Source organism: Mus musculus, chromosome 5 (assembly GCF_000001635.26).
Source record: "Mus musculus strain C57BL/6J chromosome 5, GRCm38.p6 C57BL/6J".
Lineage (NCBI taxonomy): Eukaryota > Metazoa > Chordata > Mammalia > Rodentia > Muridae > Mus > Mus musculus.
The window spans coordinates 100,698,224-100,720,584 of NC_000071.6; the positions used below are offsets into that span (position 1 = coordinate 100,698,224).

General features: G+C 45.8%; 1 protein-coding gene across 1 annotated transcript in view; it reads right to left on the minus strand.

The window, feature by feature from the left end:
• Hpse (heparanase) overlaps positions 1-21,493 on the minus strand; it is a 40,233-nt gene extending 18,740 nt beyond the window's left edge. The window contains exons 1-4 of the mRNA NM_152803.5: positions 21,169-21,493; positions 13,106-13,251; positions 10,434-10,559; positions 690-863 (exon numbers count right to left, since the gene is read on the minus strand). Coding sequence (NP_690016.1) covers positions 690-863; positions 10,434-10,559; positions 13,106-13,251; positions 21,169-21,371 — 649 coding nt within the window. The 5' untranslated portion in view covers positions 21,372-21,493. The remainder of the gene's footprint in view (positions 1-689; positions 864-10,433; positions 10,560-13,105; positions 13,252-21,168) is intronic.
• Between the last annotated feature and the right edge of the window lie 868 nt (positions 21,494-22,361).

The window sequence follows — 22,361 nt, forward strand, 5'->3', positions numbered from 1 at the left end:
CCTCTGAACTATTCATGTGTGTGCTGTGGCATGTGACCTTCCCCTATCACATATGTAGTAATAATTAAATAAATACATACATACATACATTCATAGTAATAATAATAATACACATTTGAAAAGGAAGGAATAAAAAGAAAGAGAGAAAGAAAGAAAGATGAAGAAAGAAAAAAGAAAGAGAGAAAGAGAGAAAGGAAGAAAGGAAGAAAGAGAGACCGATGTAAGCAACACCACCAGCATTTAGGGTAGGGTAATGGCTCAGTTAACAAAGTGCTTGCTGTAGAAGCAAGAAGGCCTGAGTTCATCTTCCCAGGACCCACAGGAAATGCTTGGCACAGCAGTACGCCTATAACCCAGCAATGGCTGAGCAGCAGAGACTCGGCTCGGTGGCCAAAAAGAATCTAGCTAATCATTGAGTTCTAAGTTCAGTAAAAGACATTGCCTCAAAAAATGAGGTGGAAGCCGGGCGTGGTGACGAACTCCTTTAATCCCAGCACTTGGGAGGCAGAGGCAGGGGGATTTCTGAGTTCGAGGCCAGCCTGGTCTACAAAGTGAGTTCCAGGACAACCAAGGCTACACAGAGAAACCCTGTCTTGGAAAAAAAATGAGGTGGAGACTGACAGAATATAAAAAGAGAAAAAAATCATCAAGGGAATGTATTTATGAGTGAACTGTCCCCGGGTACGTACCATTGCCCAGTTCCCAGGAGATGTTATAACCCTTGGAAGAGCAGTAGTCAAGGAGAAGCTGGGCGTTGGAGCTGTTCCACCGTAAGTCTGGGGTTCGTAGTAACGCATTTAGACCAAAGATCAGGTCTAACCCCGAGCACTTGGCAAAACTGTAGAGCATGTCCACTGAGCTTCCTGAAAGACAAAAGACAGCATTTAGTTACATTGTCACCAAAGGCAGCGTTTAGTTACATTGTTGGCGTGACCACTGCCTCCGGGCTTGCTCTTCATGAGTTTTCTCTATATTGTTTAGTCAAAGGAATTCTATTCCTAATAGAATGACAGTCCTTATGCCTAAGCAGTGCACACCTGGACAAGCAATCAAAGAAAGGCCTGGACTGGGGCTGTAGCTCAGATGGTAGAGTATTTGGCTAGCATGTAGGAAGCTGAGGACTCTATTCAGGCCTCAAACCCACTGTCCAGACTAGAAGGGCCTTACACTTCTAATCCTTTTGCCTCCAGCTCCTAAGCTTTGGCGATTGTAGCTTTCTACTTCGGTTTTGAAAGTGTCGGTAATACAATTTTAAGTTTTTACACTTTCATTTTTATTTGATGTGTATGGATAACCACCCATGCATGCCTACATGCATGTCTGTGTACCACCATGTGCATGTAATGCCTTCAGAGGTCAGATTCCCTGGCACTGAAGTTACAGATGGTTGTGAGCTGCCGTGTGGTACTGGGGATTGAGCCCAGTTCCTGAGGAAGAGCAGCCATGAAGGCATCTCTCCATCCCCAACAATACAATTTTAAGTGTGGCCTTCGAATTGGGTATCATAGGTATAATAAGTCTCTACGATTTTCACATAAATTCTCAAATCATTTATTTAGCAGAAATTCACTCAAGAGCTCTTCTAGTTTAAACACACACAGAGGCACTCAGGCACACAGGCACACACACACACACACACACACACACACACACACACACCCCTACCTCTCTATCTGGTAATTATCAAGACTTTCTCCTTAAAAGTGGCTTTGCTACAGAAAGCACTGAAATGAGATGTCAGATTACCCCGCCCCCTCTGCATTAGGGAATCATTATCCGGATTGGTCCTGAAATAATTGAAGAACTAATTTGATAAAGATTTCTAATATACAGAGTTTTTCATGATAAAATACTTATAACACAGTAGGGGAGACTTAGTTACACGTAGTTACTTCGTTACACTTGTCTCTTAGAAATGCCTTCACTATTTAAACATTGGAGGATAGATGAAAGTCACAGCAGTTTGAAATCATTCCTGTCTCTTAAAAAAAAAAACAAAAAACTAAAGGCCTTATTATGCATATTCCTTGGACTTTTTATACAAACTAAGTGAACTGGTTCTTTTAAGGTTGTTGAGCTGTGCCTAAAATGAAAACGCTCTAACTTAATGTTTTCCATAAAGTAATTGTGGAACACTTTGAATGGTTATTTTTCATTTTCATTTTCTAGGAAGTACTCTCTCACTGAGTAAAGGGTCTTGCCATTTCCACACGGTTGCTAATTCCATCGGGACAAGTGGCTTTGCCTCCTACTTTACAGTGAGGTTGTCACTTCAATAAACCTCTCTAATATTTCCTGATTATAAGTCCAGGGTAACAGTGCACGCTTGCATGTGATCCTTAAATAATCAGTGACACGCCTGTGAGCGTGTTAGGACAGCTGACACTCAGAGTGCTCAGAGAACGTGCTAAGTGCTCACCGAGGAAAGTCACCTTCCATCGTCTCTAGGATTATTCCTAGCCCTTGTCCTGGAAGTGTAGACTTCTATTTCTTAAGTGCACCTGTCTTTAGTCTACTTATTTCTGTTATAGATCTCTCTATCTTACTTTTTAATTCTTCCTGGTCTATAATAGATGGTCATTACTTCATTTATGTCTCCATAATCATATCTTTCAGAAAAAGTCACACAAAATCATAAAAAAGTGTGTGTGGGGGGGAGAGGAGTGGCTTGCTTTCTTTGGCCTCTAAGTCTTTGCCTGAATCACTTTTGTACACATAGCAGTGCGGTCTCAGACTCAATGCTGTTGGCAAAGGCTGCTGGGTAGTCTTCAGTGTAAAGGTTAGTCTGGTGCTGTACAGGGGACCCTAAGATCTGGTTTCTCCAAGACGAGCAGATCCTCAGGCATACCAGCTTTTGTTGTGTAAACCTGCCCCACCCCCCCCCACCCCTCCACCCCCCCACCCCCCCCACCCCCACGTCATCTGTGATTGGTTCATAAAGATGCCTACAGCCTGGGCTGGCCAGGAGAGGGGGCAGAGCAAAGGTTCTAGCCTTGAGCTCACGCCAAACCTCCACACTCACTTTGCTATGAGGTCTACACAGCTCACCTGCTTGCCTACCTCCACACTGGGTTTGACTTAGCTATTCCTCAGCAGTCATTAGTAATACATGTAGATGAAGTCCAGTGATTTACACTTAGCGAAAGAGACTACCGTAAGCTGTAGCTTAGCTGCCGGCGCAGTCACGTCCACGATCACTTGCATATTGCAAGTGTGACACAGAAAGTGGGTCAGGGATAATCAACCTGAGTCACGGGTTCACCTCTGCCAATTACAGATGAGAGTAGGAGGGGCAGGAGCGATGGGTTTACCCTCCAGGGCACACATGGTGCCAAACGAGGACCAGACACATCTCCAAAGAGCAAGGCTGAGAACCATGCTTAGTGGCATAAACTGGGGTCCTAGTACCTGGAAGTCTTCGGCAGAAGAATCAAGAGTTTGGGGCTAGCCTGGGCTAAAAAGTGAAACCCTATCTTAAACAACAATGACAAAACAAACGTGAAAACTTTTTAGAAAACAAAACCAATAGAGAGGTAGATAGATAGATAGATAGATAGATAGATAGATAGATAGATAGATAGATAGATAATAAATACAGGTGTAAGGCACCATGGCTTCCTAGTCCTCCTCCTTTCTAAAAAGCCTGGCATGCCTGCTTTGCTGAATATATTCTGTTCATGCTTCTCTCTGCCTCTGTTTCTTTAAATTCTTCCAAATATAGTGGACGTTTATGTATGCAATACTGTGGATGCTTGAGTTAGGTTTTAAGTTTAAATCACTGTGTTTAAGAGATCCATTTAAAAAATGCCTGCCCCATTTGCCCAAGGATAGATAACATCCTGGAATGGTGGAGTGAAGTGGAAACTTCTAGTTTCTTTGGAAAGTCAGTCAGGTCAGATGATGGTTTGCTGGGGCACACAGGTGAGAGGATGTTTTGCTATAGCAAACACATGGAAAGACCTGTGATAGAGGAGTATAAATAAGACCCCACAGACAGTGGGAGACGAGCACTGAGCTTTGGTTTGGTTTGCTGCACCTCGCTATTCTTCACTAAAGACAGGCATGTATTGGTTCGCCTTACATAGATAGCATTGCTGAGCTCAACTTGTGGTAATGCTGCCATTGAGAGAAACTCACCCAAGAACTGCCTGTGAGGCTCCTGCAGCAACTTGCTGCATCTGCGGCCTCATCTCAGGCCGGTTGGTGAGCCTGGTGGTTTCTTCAGGACTGAACTACAGCTGCCTGGTGCCTGCCTAGAGGACTGGCCTGCTGCTGAGTCATATTTGGTGTGGGACTAAATGCTGCCCAAGAAGATCAAGCTCGCCCACAAAGAGCTATTGCTCAACAGGCCCACTTCTCCCACACCCTAATAACTCTTCTCTTCCACTGCCTCTGCTGGGTGGTGGGCTAGAGAGAGGTTGAACCCCTGCTAAAAGTAGGTTGCAAAAACTGTATGCCTACACTGGAGGTTGTTGTTCATGTACAATAACAAGCTACAAGTTTCCACTTCAGTGAACAAGGTTGGTTGGTCACACGTAGGTGGAAGATACGTAGGCATGAAGTACATCAGGATGTAGGGTTGAGCCCCCTTCTCATGCCTCATTGGATGAAGACAGGAACTACCTAGCCTTGCGTAACCTAATTCACTGCCATTCTCCAGGAATTCTGGGTATGGATCCATGTCCACCATCTTGGCCGATATTAAATGAAGCTTATGTTAATTAGACAATCGTGGATTTGGTCTTTCTCCTCACAGTTTTCAGGTTTAACAAGACATCTCCTGATTACACCATAAACACTAATATCTCCTAGGACAAAGGTACTCTACTCCTGAGTTCAAATATATGCTTAGAAACAAAAATAAGGGGCCAGCAATGTGGCACAGTAAGTAAAGGGACCGCCACCAAGTCTGACAACCTGGGTTTGGCTCGATCCATAACGTGGAAGGACATAGCCAACTTCCACAAGTTGTTCTCTGCCCTCCACACAAGACACACACGCACAGACACACAGACACACAGACACACACACACACACACACACACGCACACACATGTGCGCACACACATGCACAGACACACACACGCACACACGCACGCACATGCACACACACACACACACGCACACACGCACGCAGTGGGAAAGCAGAGAGAGCGTTGGGATGAAACCAGGAGACACCAATCTTTCCTCTTAGTTACAACGTAGACATTCAGCACATGGCTGCACATAAGGGGGGGCAGAGGCAAAGGGGAGAAAGGTTAGAGGGAAAGGAAGCCGAGGCTAGCTCAAAATCTGATCAGCATAACGATGAGGTGGTTCCTTCATTCTCTCTGCTCAAGCAGCTCTCAAGGCCAGTGCTTTTTGTCCTCTACTTAAGCCAGTGGTTCTCAACCTGTGGATCTTGACTCCTTGAGGTCCCCTGACCCTTTCCCAGGGGCCACCTAAGACCATTGGGAAACCCAGAAATTTACATTAGGATTCATAACAGTAGCAAAATTAGTTATAAACTAGCATCAAAAATAACTTAATGTTTGGGGGCCACCAGAGCATGAGGAGCTGTATCAATGGGATACAGCATTAGGAAGGTCGAGAGCTGTAAGCAGATCCGACAGGACCTGCACTGGGAAACTTACCTATATTTTCTAGGATGCCTGTTTTATTTTATTTTATTTTATTTTATTTTATTTTAGTTAGTTAGTTAGTTAGTTTTGCACATTTTAGCATCACCAACACAGTGACTCAACTGTACCAAGCCAGTTACCCAATGGCAAGGCCACTTCTGTAAGGTGTAAGGATGCAGCAGATCCATCACCCTGGTGACAAGAGATGACATGTCCTCACTAACCTGTTTCAGAAACTAAAGATAACGTAGTACAATGTTTAATATGACCCCCTCGACATGGAAATGGAAATGATTTATTACCTAATGCCATGTGGTCTCCTCGCACACCTATGCAATGATGTCTTACAAATAATACATTACACTGTGGATTTCTAGTACTTTCTGCCTTTCCTACAGAGGGATCAGAGATGGCCCCACTTTATGCCAAATTTAACTCAACAATAAATCAGGCTTGCCAACATGTCTGGGTAGTTTGACTCCATTTAAGAAGGCCAGAGTTGGAGCTGGAGAGACGGCTTAGCAGTTAAGAACACCGGCTGCTCTTCCAGAGGACCCAGGCTCTAGTCCCAACTCCCAGAAAGCAACTCTTATCTGTCTGTAATTCTGGTTCTAGGGCATCAGATGCCCTCTTCTGGCCTCTACAGGCACTGCATGCACATTGTGCTCACACACAGGCAAACAAAATACCATTTTGGGTAATGCAAAAATATATAAATAAATAAATAATGCCAGAGTTTAGAGAACTATATTAATCATCAGCACATAATTCATTTTTGGTTTCTTTCTTATTTTTTCTTTAATTTTTCAAGACAGAGTTTCTCTGTGTAGCTCTGGCTACCTTGGAACTTGCTCTGTAGACCAAGCTGGCCTGGAATTCAGAGATCCTCTGCCTTCCAAGTGCTGGAATCAAAGGTGTGAGCCATCCAAGCCTGGCTCACTTTGGTTTCTTATATATCACATTTTTATGTACTTTATATATAAAAATATATAGCATATAATAAACATTGGTCTGGTATACTGAAATCCAGCTGGTATGTAGCAAATCTTACAAAGATAGGTGAATTAGTCTATGTACTAAATAGACATGGCTAGGAGATATGTGGTTTCAAACCATTGCAATAAAACATGAAATCATAATGAAGGCTGTCATACAAATGTTTGGTTTCTGAGGATGACTGAAAGTTATATTTACACTATACCATAGTCTATTTTAAATGCAGTAGTATTATGTATAACATGTATATAGCTGAATTTGAAAGGACTGGGGACTAGAGAGATGACTCAGTTGTTAAGAGCAGTGACTGTTCTTCCAAAGGACCAGGGTTCAATTCCCAGCACCCACATGGCAGCTCACAACTGTCTATAACTCCAGTTCCAGCATATCTGACACCCTTACGCAGACATACATGCAGGCAAAGCACCAATGCACACAAAATAAATAGATCTGCCGGGCAGTGGTAGTGCACACCTTATTTTTGGCATGGGGAAGGCAGAAGCAGGCGAATCTATGAGTTCAAGGTCAACCTGGTCTACAGAGAGAGTTTGTGCTCCCTTCGGCAGCACATATACTACAGAGAGGGTTCCAGAACAGCCAGGGTTACACAGAGAAACTCTGTCTCTAAGATCAAAAACAAAACAAAACAAAACAAAAAATAGATCTAAAAAAACCAAAAAACAGAAAACAAAAAACCTTTTACTACTTTAAAATGCTAATCATTGTCTGCACCTCCTTGTAACATTTGGCTGGAGGCAGTGGGTCTTGATTTGGGCAGCTGTTAACTGATGGTGGTTAGGATTATTGAAGGTTGAGACATTACTGCAATTTCTTAAAACAGGAATGAAGTTTGTCTTATCAACTGTTGATCTCTCTGTACCTTGTGATGCAGTTTGACAGCCTCTTACCTAGAGAGAACGCTTCTACAAAATGAGCCAAATGCTGAGATCCTGTACTGTTGTGTCAGCTGTTTATGTAACAGTCTAAGTTTGACCCTGTCGCTTCTCCATACTTACAGCATCTCCTCTAGGAATTGATCTCATCTTGTCTTTCCTCATCTCTAAGCAGTAACTCCTCAGCTGCGACAAATTTTATTGTGAAAGTGAAACCAGGCCATCTTATTTATTTATTTATTTATTTATTTATTTATTTATTTTCTATTTCACAGTTACAGTCTGCAGTTACTTCCTCCACTGATATCTTGAATCCTCCCAAATCTTCCTGGAGGGTCGGAATGAATTCCTTCCAAGCTCCTGCATCAACTGGTGTTTTGATATGCTTCTGGGAAATCATAAATGGCACCAGTGGGCCATAGCCTGGTGCTGTGGTAGCAGGCATGAGGACTCCATTAGTCTCCTGGGTGTCTCCAGAAGAGCTCTGGGGGTCCTGGTGTGCAGTAAGTTTTTGAAAGCAATCTTCTCTGCCCCCTTTAGCAGCAGTAGGTCTCAATGGTGGACTTGAATAATACAGCTGGGGACTTTAAGTTGAAGCCACTGCTCATTGAGTAGTCTGTAACCTCAAGAAAGCCAGCCGCCCTCTGAGGGTTCGAAGTCAGCAGCTATGGAAGTCCTAGATGGCTTCTAGGATAAGTCTGCTTTGCCCTCACTGATGTTAGCACAGCTCCCTACACCAGTCATCTTCGCCAAACCTGGATAAGTGGCCGCAGCTGTGTCACACTCTGTCCTGCGGTACCCTCTGAGCCCCTTTAACCTCTTCTGCAGCACCCTTCTCTCTGCTTCACAGAATTTTGGTGAGCTAGGGCTTGCTCTACATTAGGCTCTGGGCAAAAGGGCTGTGGTGGCTGGTTTGACCTTCCATCCTGACCCCTAAAACTCCCTCCTTATTGCAGATAAAGCTGTTTTGCTTTCCCGTCAACCATGTGCTCACTGGAGTAGAACTTTCCGTTTCCTTATGCAACTTTCCCCCTTGCAGTCAGAGCGTGGCTAATTATTGGATGGAAGAGGCCGTGTGTTCCATCTGCCTCGGCTTTTGATAAACTGTCCTCACTGTTTATTGTAGCTTTGGACTTACAATGAGAGACGGCTGACTCTTATTTTTTCTGCTTGAGTAATCAGAGGCCACTGTGAGCTATGACTCAGGCAAACTGCAATATGCTTGTGTCTTGGGGAATAAATAGGAGGGCAAGAAAGGAGGGGCAGGAAGTAAAAAGTAGGTGGGGCAGTCAGCATACACACATTTATCAATTAAGTTTATCGTCTTCTTTGGACGAAGCTCGTGGTACCTCAAAAGAGTTTCAACAAGAACATTAAAGGTGCTGGGTGTGGTGGAGCACGTCTTTGATCTCAGCACTTGGGCAGCAGAGGCAGGAGGGTCTCCCAGATTTCGGTGCCAGCCTATTTAACCTAGTCAGCGCCAGGATGGGACTACATAGAGAGACCCCCATCTCAAAGCAACAAACAACAACAACAACAAAACCCCACAAATGAACAAACAAACAGAAGGACTCAGTCCATGGTAGCCCATACCTGTCTTCTCAGTAAAACCCAAGCAGTATCATCTGACATCAACTTTCAGATGAGAACATTTCATAGTTAATGAAGAATGCCTGTCTTGTTTGCTTTAAAGCCTCAATGCTATCCTATGCTGAATGGCTAAGAAAAAGAAAAACAAAACCAAAACCAAAACAATAAATGCTGGTAAGGGTGTGAGGAAAGGGGACAAGTACTTATTTACTACTGGTGACAGTGCAATCTGGTGCAGCAAGCATGGAAAGGAGTAGGGAGGCACTTCAAAATAAAACTGGAAGTCCCACGTGATCCAACCATACTGCTTTCGGGCTTCTATTCAAAGAACTCTGTATCCTACTATAGATACTCAGCTCAGCCCCACTCATTGCCTGTCTACTCGCAAAAGCCAGGAAAATGGAAACAACACGAATGTCAACAACTGCAGGATATAATAAAAATGTGCTACATTGACACAATGGGAAATTATTCAGCTGTCAAAAATGAAATTATGAGCCAGGTGGTAGTGGTGCACGCCTTTATTCCCAGCACTTGGGAAGCAGAGCCAGTCGGATCTCTGAGTTCAAGGCCAGCCTGGTCTACAGAATGAGTTCTAGGATAGCCAACCCTACACACAATATCCTTGTCTTGGAAAATGGGGGGGGGGTTATGAAGTGTGTGGGTAAATGGATGGAACTGGAAGCGATCTCTGGGTGAGGTAACCCAGACATGGCAAGACAAATGCCGAGTGTTTTCTCTCATTTCTGGGTTTTAGCTTTGCCTCCTTTTTTTATTGAGAACGTCCATTGGGGTCAAAACCTTAGTAAGAAGTTGGTTTCTGAATCCTACTCTGTGGTGGGCTGCCCAAGTCAGAAGTCAGGGGGAAGCCGTAGAGCTTTGGACTCAGGGTGGGTCTTCTACGGATTCCTCTTCGTTTCTTTGTGTACCACATGGGCTTCTGGTGCACAGTGCAAAAAAGGATGGCCAGATTCCCCGGCACTGGAGTCACCCCAGTTCTGTTGGAATAACAGCCAGCGCTCTTAACCGCTAAGCCATCTTAACTGCTCTTCACTGTGCCAAGAGACCACCTGTCTCAGTATTGGGGTAACTCACATAGAAACGCACGTAGTGTTCATGTGAATGATAGAGATCCCATGTTTGCATGGCAGACACCTTACCAACTGAGCCACGCCCCCAACCTAGCCACGACCCCGACTCCTCATGAACTCTCCATAGTATTTAAATATTGCGGAGCTTCGCGCATTGCCCTGGCAGTTGTTATATCCAAGCGCAGCTCCTACCTCTGAGCACGCCTGTGGCTAGAACACCTAGGGGCGCCTGCAGCTCTTACTTGAGTAGGTGCTGTTCTTGAACTCCTTTTGGTACTGCTCTCGGAGCAGCAACAGCTCCTGGAAGGGCCATTCCACCTGGAGTTTCCTCAACACCGCAGCAGAGACCGGCTCAGACCTGCAAATATCTGCAAGCAGACGAGAGCACTCAGGGACGCCATTTTCACAGGAACAAGGTTGAATTTCAACCTGGATATCTAGTCGACTGTTAATGCGGCTACTAAGGCAACTGACTACTTTTCTGGTTACTAAGTACAAGATCAGAGAAACATATATTCTGCTACATGGACCACATTTGTTGGTTAATGACTACCAAGAGAACAACCTATGGGAGACAACTTAAAAAACATTGGGAGTACATGTCCTGACATGGAGTACTGGACATGATTTCAAATAGTTTGCTAATCAAGAAATCCCCTCAACAGCTTGAACCAACTGATCAGAGATTTGGATGCGGACGGAGGTCAGAGTTTAGCTCAAAAATGAAAGTTCATTTTTAATATGCAGCTGACCGTTGGGGCACACACTCATCATCTCAGTGTGTCCCCCCCCCATGCTGTGGTAGGAGGACTGGCAGGAGTTTGAGGCCATCTGTGAATATGTAGCAAGACCCTGTCTTAAAAATAAACCAGGATACCTGACCAGCTTCCTTCCGTGACATTTCACAAGACTTTCAGAATCAAGTGATTCCTGGACAAGAAACAAAAGCAAAACTGTCCTGTTCCTCCCAGATTCGGATGAAAACTGTGAACAAAATCAGGGACGACAGCAAGAGAAGACACTGTAGGAGCACGAAGCTCGGTCTGTAAGGTTTCACACAAGGGCAAGACTCAGGGTTTACACTGAACCATGCTCATCTAACAATCCTACCAGATGGAGTTCAGCATTTTTTAAAAAAAGATTTATTTATTTTATGTATTTGAGTACATGGTGGCTATACTCAGACATACCAGAAGAGGTGATCAGATCCCATTATAGATGGTTGTGAGCCACCATATCGTTGCTGGGACTTGAACTCAGGACGTCTGGAAGAGCAGTCAGTGCTCTTAACTGCTGAGCCATCTCTCCAGCCCCAGAGTTCAACATTTTTAACCTGGAGACTTGATCATGTTTAAACTGGAGGTCCGTAATAAAAATGTAGTAGGTTTCATAAAACAAACAATGACAAAACAAACAAACCAACAAACAAAAAACCAGAAAGGTTTGAAGAGACGTCTCAGCAGTTAAGAGCACTTGGTGCTCTTGTAGAACCACCGGGTTCAAATTCCAGGACGCACTTAGTGGCTCATAAGTGTCTGTAACTCAGTTCCAGGGGATCCAACCCCTCCCTGACCTCCTCAGGCAGCAGGCACACATGTGATAAACATACATACATGCAGATAAAGTGTACACACACATTAAAAAAAAATCAAAGCACATAGAAAGTTGTTATTTTGCACTGGCAAATTACTGACTGTTCTGCCTGGAAGGCTGGCACTCCAAGTTTCTGGAGCCACCCCAACTCTCCTCCCAGGAAGCCTGCATGGCTTTATCATAAGACAGCAGTGGGGCCAGAGCTGCTGCCAGAGCCAGCTGACCAGCTGATGACTTCCTTCCCTTCCTGGGACGCTATCCTGTGACTGGCTAACAGAGTCCCTTTTCTACCTCAGTGCTCACAAAGAATATCTCAGGGGAGCTTTGGGGCTCCCAGGAAGCCTCCTCATCAGCCCTGGGATAAGGAAAGTGAGGTGCAAAGATTGGCATCCCATCGAGACTTAAATGATGACTGCAGAAAAAAAAAGGCAAATAGCCAAATAAGGAAAATCAGGAATGCTTAATAACTGGTGTGCAAGAGTCTGCCCGGCTGAGCCAACACCTGAAACTTATTATTAAAGGAGGCCCTTGAGCCTTCTTTCTGCCTTTTTCTAATTACCATTCTTCCAGTTTAGGACCAACAGCTGACTGACGGAATACTTTCTCACTGGAGAAAGTCAGCTGAAAGGAGGAATATGCCATACATGAACTGGTTAAATGCTGCTCGCTACCGTAGCCAGAATGCATACACTCTTAAGGTGTGAAGAAGTATACGTCTCGCAACTGTCCAGATGTCTGGTGTCTCAGGTCATGGACAAATCCTTGGGGCCAGCAAGGGTAGGGTCTCAGACAAGGTCCACACACATCCCATATCAGAGCCGTCTGATAAGCTTGGTAAAGACAGACTCTAAGGTTGGAGCCGTGAGACCCCATCACTCAGACTCACCCCAGGGATAGGACAGTCTATAAAGTTGAGAACCAATGCCCAGTAAAGCAAATTGTGCTCAGGTAGAGTTCCCCTCTGTGTTTCTTTGTTCAGCCTTTCTTCCATTCTCCTCACAGAACCATGTGTTTCCATCTGTTGCTACATTGTTACCTAACAACATTCTCCAGTCTGTTTCTACGCCAAACAGCTACTTTTCAGCTACAACCAGTGTTTGTTCAAAACCCCCAGTTCTGCCCCGCACACCCAGTTCTGCCCCGCACACCATGTCTGAGATGCTCTATAGTCAAGGAGAGATCAGAGGAGGGAAGCCGCCCACCCACTCTTCTTGGGTTCTCTACTTGTCTAAGGGTCAGGTTTGAGCAATGACACTTTTCACTAAGCAGTCTCATGACTGATCCAGGCTAACTAAAACAGACAATCTCTTAAAAGTTTTACCATGGTTGACTTGAGATTTCCAGTAACTTCTTTCTTCGGAAGTCGGTTCCTTGTCCGGATCAAAAATAAGGAAGTCAGTCTTTGTGCCGCCAAATCTCAAGTATGCAGGAGATAAGCCTCTAGCCAGAGCACGGAGCCTTGGAGAGCTGTTACAAGACAGGCAAGAAAGCATAATAATAATTAATATTATTTTAGGGTTTTTTTTGAGACATCTTAACAAGTAGTCTAGGCTTGCCCTGAACTTGTGATCTCTTTCCCGCTGTGGCCAGAACACTAGGTTTATAGCCATGCAACATTGTTGCAGCTTGTAATTATTTTCTGAGAAAGCTAAACATTCAGTTAACATTTCAGTTAAACATTTTCATTTTCTCGGCCCTTGGTGCACCTACTCCTTAACTTCTGGCTGCTCTCTGCCTCTAGCGGATGAGCAGAGGTGAACAGTTCCAGACATGGAAATAAAGAGCCAGGGATTAACCAGAGTAGAGGAGTCAGGGTGAGTTTGGGGGCAGTGCCTTGGAAGATGGCACTGTCATTTACTGAGATGAAGAACATGTTCCTGGCCATAGATTGGAAAGGCAGGAGGATCTGTAGACATTGAGATGCTAATTGTGGTGCATACATCTTTCAGTGGCACTTTGCCTGTGTTTATAATCACCTTGGCAACACACCTCTAGGTATGACTAAGAGTGTATTTCCAGACAAGTTTAACGGAGGAAGTAAGATCTACTCTAAATTTTGGTGACACCACCTCACAGTTTGGAGTCCCAGACTGAATAAACAGGAGAAAGTGAACAGTGTCTCTCTGCTCTCCATGCAGATGCCATGAGACCAGTGGCCTGCAGCTCCCTCCACCGTAATGTCCCTGGAGTGATGAACAAGATGCTGAACCAAGCCTTTCCATCCTTAAGTTGTTCTTGCCAAACATTCCGTGACTGAGGTTGGCAAAACTAACTAATACATAAATAGCCACCAAACACAAAGGGCCACAGGCCACATGTGACTGGAACTCAAGAAATGTACCTAGGCTGGGGATATAACCTGTAGACTCCTCAGTATAAAGTCAAGGGTCACTCACACCTAGACTGCAGGCTTGATGTCTTCCAGAACTCTATAGCCACTACACTTGGCAGGGACCCAGGTGCCCTCCTTCCTCCCTCTATTCTATCCCTCTAGGGTATCCCTAGTCTTGCCAATGTTACGCACATCACCCCCACTTGGAAGCTATCCTGGCCAACCCACAATATTGCTAGCTCTGATTCTGCCCACCTTCTGTGGAGCCAGACTCTAATCCCCATTTAAGAGATCTCTAGAGTTAGCCCCCGCCCTCCACTGACAGCCTACCACCCACCCCAACCCTCTTCACCCATCTGGGACTGCTCCAGGTATGAAGCCAAAGTCCCAACCAGAGCTTCAGATCTGGGACCAGTTAAGAGTCTGAACACAGAAACCCAGAGTGGCCTCAGACTGAAAACCAACTATCATTCAGTGGGTCCACAACCTGTCACACTGGAGTAAACACTGACCAAAGAACCAAACACCCAGCCAGCAAAGGTGGGACCAGATATCTACACGAAGAGGCTTGTCATAGCTCCAGATGCCTAGGTCCCGGAGCAAAACCAGAAAAACCAAAACAACAGGCCTTCTCCAGAGACTAGCACACTATTATGTTACACCCTGAGCAAAGCAATTTAGCTGAAGTGTAAGACAAGCATTTCCATGTAGCAATTATGGATATGTTCAAGGGTCTTACAGAGGGTAGGAATAAGGGTCTCAGTGAAGAGGACACATAATCGCTCACACAGCCCACGAGCGCCAATACACAGCCCTAGAGCTCACGCAAAGGCCCTCCTCAGAGAGTCACCCAGGCCTCACGCTGACTGTGGCCAGGCACTGCTTCTGGTCCTCAGCGTTTTGACTTTGATGACAAGAGATCAGCTTAGGTTTATGTACCTACTATCTATAAGGTGCTGACCTATTGTCTGTAATTGAGACAACATAACAGATTGGTGTCCTTTGGGACCTGGAGGAAAAAGGAGTTGTAGTACCCAATGACGGCCTGGGTCAGATGCACATGGACCAAAGCCTGGTCCCCTGAGGTATGGACCTCTGAGAGTGTCATGGGTCACTCTCCCTAAACTCGACCTGCTGTATGTCCCGCAGAGGGTTTCCCAGTGAAATCGTTTTCCCCATGCATCTCACTGGTCTGCCTGTCCTAGCTGCTGCCCTTATACTGGTCCCCGAGGACAGGGACCTTGCCTGGTCTATCAGATTCTCCTCAGTGCCTAGGGAATGGCACACAGCAGTGCTTAGCCAATATCTGTTAAGTGAATGAACAAGAAAGCCAGCCTGAGAAAGGGCAAGGGAAGGCTAGCCAGCGACTGTTTTTGAAAAGATGACATTAAATCTCATTGTTGTGGCCATTGCCAAACAAAGCAAGTCATGCGTCTCAGAGTTTTACTACTAAGGAGCTCTTGTCTGTTCCCTTTTCTATAAAGTGCCTCTTGTGGTTTCAGAGTACAATATTAATACCCTCTGATGGGAGGGGGGAATCCACCACCACCACCACCACCAACAACAACAAAAACCCAGATTTAACACAGCTGCAAAACTTGCCATAAAAACAAAATTGATCAAAGGCACAGTATAGCAATCATATGCAGGAAGAAGAAAGGGGCCACGCCGTCTACCATGGTGTCATGGAAATAACAAAGGAATTTCACGCACGCACACACACACACACACACAGAGCAGTCTGCAGGTGTTTTATTTTACTTTTAGGGCAAAACTACATTGCTCCTCTTTGACATAGAAGCAGAGGTGGTTTATTTTTACGCACTAAATGCCATTATAATTCCATTTCCAAACTTAAAGGCCACCCCAGAGATTCCAAAGGAGGCGGGGAATGGGATTGGACTAAGTGACAGGTGGCATCTCAGAAGGAGCAATGAGCCAGAAGCAGAGGTTATTATCACAGAAGGGTTTGGGTGATAAATTCAAAAGCTCAGGTATGGAGGAAGTAGAGCAGAGTTAGGTGCTCGGGGACGGACTTTTTCAAAAGTGCGCATGCGTGCGTGCATGTTATACTTTTGCTATAACATGAAGGAGCTGAGAAGGCGCAGAGTTGTGCTCCAAGAGTAGAAAGTTGGAATTTAAAGTTTTCACAGACAGAAAAGATGTTACTAGAGACAAAGAGTCAAGACGTGGTCATGACGTTTGCAGGTTGACATGGAGGAGAGTGGCGAGCGTGTGCTCAGCGGGAAAAGAAAGCCCCTTGGTTCTCAGAGCTTGCCAGTTCCCCTGGTGTCAATATTCTCACTCTGGCTGTTTTTAAGGTATCTGTGTGATGCCGCAGAATGTGGCCGTGAGAAGAAATGCTCACATTTGACGGGGTGATACAAACTGGCCCAACACTGAGTAGCAATTGGCTCAAGAATGGAGAAATTGAGAGATTTGTTTCTGGGGGTAATCTTGATGTCACCTAAGATGACAGTGGGACTTGGGACCGAGAGTGCCAGGTCTTAGTCCATATGGAGACTAGGGAGACGACAAGGGTTGAAGGCAAGCTGGAGGGGACCTCACACTGGTGTCTCAATAACAGTCTTTAGTACACATCGGTTTCACCCGGCGCTGCAGGCAGGTTGGAAGGATTTTTTTTTTTCTTCCCACTCAGTCTCCTGAAATCACAATGACGTGGGTGTTGTTATCATCCTCACTTTATAAATATAGAACCTAAACAAAAAGGAGCTGAGCTAACTCACTGAAGGTAACTAACAGGGATTTAAGCTACAGCGGTCTGCGTCCAAATGTTCTCTGAGTCGTTGTCTACAAGTAGGCTCAGGCGTGGAGTATGAGAACGCACAGCTTGTACTCCACAGGCTAAGGTGGAAGAGGAGGCTTCTAGGAACTGTCTCGTATTAGCTAGGGCACAGGGCTGAAGGATTACACCATGAAAATGATAGCGGGTCACCAAGCTCAAGGCTCCAGGGAGTGTAGTGAAATGTTTTAGGAGGGAAGGGGACACCAAGAGGTCAGTCAGGGACAAAACTCAGGGATCAGGCCTGAGGTGGTTCTTAGTTCTTTGTCTCTCTCCAGTCAAAATTCTTTCTCTCAGTACTAGACAGGGCACCCGTGGCCCTTTGCCACGTGGGTCTGGTAGTTTGGATGAAAAATGTCCTACGTAGGCCTTGTACTGGCTGGTTTTATGTCAACTTGACACAAGCTAGAATCATCAGAGAGGAAGGAGCCTCAGTTGAGAAAATGCCTCCATGAGATCCAGTTGTAAGGCATTTTCTCCATTAATAATCAATGGGGGAGAGCCCAGCCTGTTATGAGTGGTGTCATCCCTGGGCTGGTGGTCCTGGGTTCTATAAGAAAGCAAGCTGAGCAAGCCAGTAAGCAGCAACCCTCCATGGCTCTTATACCAGCTCCTCCTGGCTCCAGTTTCCTGCTCTGAGTTCCTGTCCTGACTTCCTTCGATAATGAGCAGCAACGTGGAAGTGTAAGCTGAATAAACCCTTTCCTCCCCAACTTGCTTTTTGGTCATGGAGTTTCATCACCGCCACAGAAACCCTGACTAAGTCACACTTATTTGATCCCATGGTCCCCTAAAGGAAGCCGCTAGGGGTGGGCTTTGAGAGCTTCCAGCCTTACCCCACTTCCAGAAGCTCTTTGCTTTGTGGAGACTCCTGGCCTGGCCACCCCTGCCCTTCCTCCCCACCCCTTCCTCCTCACCATTACACAATCTCTCTGAAATATAAGCCCAAGTAGATGTTTTTTTACTTTGGGCTGAAGAGATGGCTCAGCGGTTAAGAGCACTGACTGCTCTTCCAGAGGTCCTGAGTTCAATTCCCAGCAACCACATTGTGGTTCACAACCATCTGTAATGGAATCCGATGCCCTCTTCTGGGGTGTCTGATGACAGAGACAGTGTACTCACATACATAAGATAAATAAATAGACCTTTAAAAAGAAAGTTCTTCCTTACGTTGCCTTTGGTTGTGGTGTTTTATCACAGTAGAAGAAAAGTAACCAATAAAATGAGTTATTAGATCATGTACTTCATATGCTTCTCCATACACAGAATGCAGCTGTCAATGATGACATGGGAATTTAACTATTAAATTATAATGAAACGGCAAAAACAAAACAAAACAAAACAACCAAAAACATCAAACAAAAACAATGTTTCCTGAAGAAAAAGAAGCAGATCAGCATAGGAAGCAAGCAAAAGCTGCATTTTCTTTCTTTCTTCTTCTTCTTCTTTTTTTCTTTCTTTCTTTTTTTTTTTTTTTTTTTTTGCTTGCTTTGTCATTCAATGCCTCTTTTGGCCCGAAGAACTTATGATTTCTACCACTCCTCAACACTACATTCTGTCACCCGAAACAATGTGTCATCTGAATGAGGAATTGTGGCCGTGTGTGTGTGTGTGTGTGTGTGTGTGTGTGTGTGTGTGTGTGTGCGCGCGCGCGCGCGCACACGTGCCTTACTTCAGATAGAGTGGCGCTTTCTAATACAGTAGGCATAGCTCTGCTGGGCACTTAAAATGTAGCCGGACTGAACTGAGAACTGACAAGGGAAAACCACAATTTTTTAGATGCATCATGCCAGAAAGGGAATGTGAGCTGTTTCATACTGCTTTGATAGCGGCTGCGGATGCAGCTCTGTGGCAGAGCAGGCTATTTAGTGTGCGGAACCCCGGACTCTGGCTCCAGCACCGCCAAACCTTAGTGTTCACACACTACTCTTTACTGTTTCTGTTTCCTTTTTGCTGTTTTGCTTCTTGAGATGGGACCTCACTATGTCACCCAGGCTAGCCTTGAACAAGTGATCCTTTTGACTCTAAGTGCTAGGATGATAGCTGGTAATGGTGTTTGGCCTTTCTGCCTTTTGTAAAATGTGTCTAGTAAAAAGTTTTAAAGTAACATTTGTGTCTGGCACAGGAGGCTCACATCACAATTCTGCTTCACATTGTCTCTAGGACTGGGTCTCCTTGGTATTCTGCACTAATCCAGGCTGAGGATATATTTTGACTAATTTCCCCAGGGAAGAGAAATTTAACAGATGTTCCTTTTTCAATTCTAGAGTCTTCTATGATTAACATTTAAATTTTGCGTATTGTCTGTTCTCTGGTTACAAATGTGACAGAGAGACCTGTTTCCATTCTTCCAGTGCTTGTAATAAACTCATACCTCCGAGTTCATCTGGTGAAACCTCCTTGGAGGCACGTCAGAGGCCTGCGCCCCAAGTCTAGCTGAATGTTAATGGAGGTTGTTGTTTTTAATCAGTCTATCAATTTGTTTCTAGGCAATTTAAAACACACACACACACACACAGCCCTATTTCCTTTAAAAATAATAATTAGTTTGTTGTCTTTTGGTATGCCTTTGTTTTTGTGATCAGAGTCTGGCTTCAAAGACTACTTCTATTTACTAGCTGATGGGTCACAGATGAGTTATTTAATTCCCCACAACCTTACTTTCTTCATCGTTGCCTCCCAGATGCTGGGCTTAAACGCGTCCACCATCACAACAGACCTTTACATTTTTCTTTCTTTTCTTTTCTTTTTTTAAGATAACGTCTGCTGCAGCTCACCCCGGCCTTGCTATGTAGCCGAGGATAGCCTTGAACTGCTGATCCTTACGTCTTTGGCTCCTAAATGCTGGGGTGGAGGTCATGAGCCACCATGCCTCGTTTTACAAAATGTTGTGGATGAAACCCAGGATTTTGTGTATGCTAGGCAAGACGAAACAATTAGCTTAACCTTCAAGCTTTGTAAGAAGCACCAACTCTCTCAAGCCATTACAGAAATCCAATGAGTCAGATTGGAGAAAACAGGGTAGTTGGACTACCAGACCCTTAGCCATGGGGATGAATCTGTGTGAGATCTGCAGTGATGCCAGATAGTGTGGGCTTGGACATGCGATCGAAGTCTAGGCCTTTGACAATGGTGACAGAATGGGCTGGTGAAGATGTAGTCAGCTGAGTGTGGTGGCCCTCAAGAGGCAGGGAGATCAAAAGTTCAAGGTCAGCCTTCAATAGTGGTTACACAATGTCAAAAACAACAAAGGACGTGGTCATCTCTGGAGGCTCCCAAGTTTAGAAGGCCTATGACTGTGCCTGAGCCTTTCATCTTGGGGACAGTCTGCACTCACGGAACAGGGGCCAGAGATGTGGTTCCTGCAGTTGATGAGGCAGCCTCCGCTCTGCACCCTCATCTTGGAGAATCGTGCCTCTATGGTGTTTTTATTAGCATATATTAATTATACATAATAATGGGGTTTCGTCACGACATCTTCAAATGTGTATAAAGTGTATTTTTGGTCATATTCTCTCCTGTCTGTCCCACTGACCTCTATCATTTTCCCAGTCAGTCAGTCAGTCAGTCTCCGGCTCCTTTCTCCATCTCTCTCTCTCCTCCCTCCACTCCTATTCAGTCCAGTCTACCCTCAAACTTGCTACGTTGCTAAAGATCGCCGTTAACTCCTGATCCTCCTACACCTACTTCCCAAGTGCCAGTCTGCAAGTGTGTGCCCATGCCAGGGATTACACAGCTCTGGGGATGGATGCAGGTCTTCTTGCATGCGAGGTACACAGTCCATTAACTGTATCACACCCAGCCCAGTAATGTTTAAATGCTTAAAAGGCAGCAAGATGAATAATGGTTCTTCTCCATAGAGGCTTTTCCTATCTTTTCTTTCTTCCTCTTTTAAATCAAAACTTCCTAACAGAGTTTAAGGGACACCAGCTTACTGGTCTTACACTGAAGCAAAATTCAAAGGCTCCAGACAAAGTGCTAAGGTTTATGACAGCTTCGTTTGTTTTGTTTTTGTTTTCCTCCAAATTTCCACTTCATACCTGGACCTGGCTGGTGCCCAGGCAACAAGCGCTGAGTAAATGAATCAGGAAAAGTCTTTTGAGGGGTGAGTGCACACAGGAGGGAGGCTCCAGAGAGCAAACACAAAGTTGTTTGAGCGAAGAGAGTGGCTGGCCCTCGCGAGTGTGATTGGACAGGCGAGGGGGAGCCGAGGACAGACGAAGGGACAGAACCTAGGGGCTGCACTTACCCCAGGAAGGTGAGGAAGCGCGGGTCGGTGGCCAGGCTGGCGTCGATGGTGATGGACAGGAACGAGGGACTCACGCTTCGGAGCGGCCGCTTGGTGTAAAACTCCAAGTCTACCACGTCGTCGGTCGGCGCGGTCCCCGCGGGGGCGCCCTGGGCCAGGGCACCGAGCGGCCCCCAGAGCCACAGCAGCAGCAGCCTCAGCATCCCACCTGGCTGGACCGCCCGCTGCCGGGAGAGCTGGGGCAGCCGGCGCGCTGGCTCAAGCCCCCTGCAACCGGTCCTGCTTCGCCTCTGGCGCCAGGACTCAGTACCCTCCCACAGCGCTCCATCCCTCCCACCCCTCCCGGGAGTCCCTCCCTAGCGCCCTCCCCTCCCCGCCCTCCCCTCCTCGCTCTCTTTCATTTCCGTGCTGGCTTTCCCCTCCGCCGCGGTCACGTCCACTTTTGAAATCATCCACACCCATCCAAAGGGTGCGGAGGTGGCCAGAATCCAAGATCCTCGGAGGCCTGGGGAGGGAGCGCCCGGGAGCCGCGCAGGGGTGGGACCAGCTTCCTGGTGTCCTGCGCACTCTGTCACCTTTTCTAGGTCCCATCCATTTGGCGCCAGGACTAGACCCTGAGTTAAAAGCCCCGGTTGAGGGTTCAGCCAGACCCTACCCCGACTCCCTTCTGCCTTAAGACACTGGTCACTTGAGCCTGCCCAAATCTGACCGAGCTAGGATGTCCTCTGCCCAGGATCTCAGGTATCTCTTTGTCGCTTGAAAAACCTGATCCGAGCATTGGCTAAAATGCAACTAGAAATCGGTCCTTGCACGGGGGTGGTGGTGATGGTGGTGGGGACCCTGTTTTTAAAGCAGTATTATGAAAACAGTATTTGGGAGAGCCTGCCTAAGAGTTGCTCTGAGGCTTGGCCAACCGCTAAAACCCAGCAAGAAGCCCCCAAGCAACTACCCTTGGAATCCTGAGCAACCCCTCCCCCAAACCCATCTTTTGCGGTTGCTGCAACTTTTGTTTTCCCTTGACATTTTACACTGGTATATAATGATAGCAAACAAGTGCTGAAGCTTGTGTGTGTGTGTGTGTGTGTGTGTGTGTGTGTGTTACCATGAAAGAAGCTTGAACCATGCTACACACACACACACACACACACACACACACACTCACACACACCAATCTGCCCAAGCATCAGCGCTAG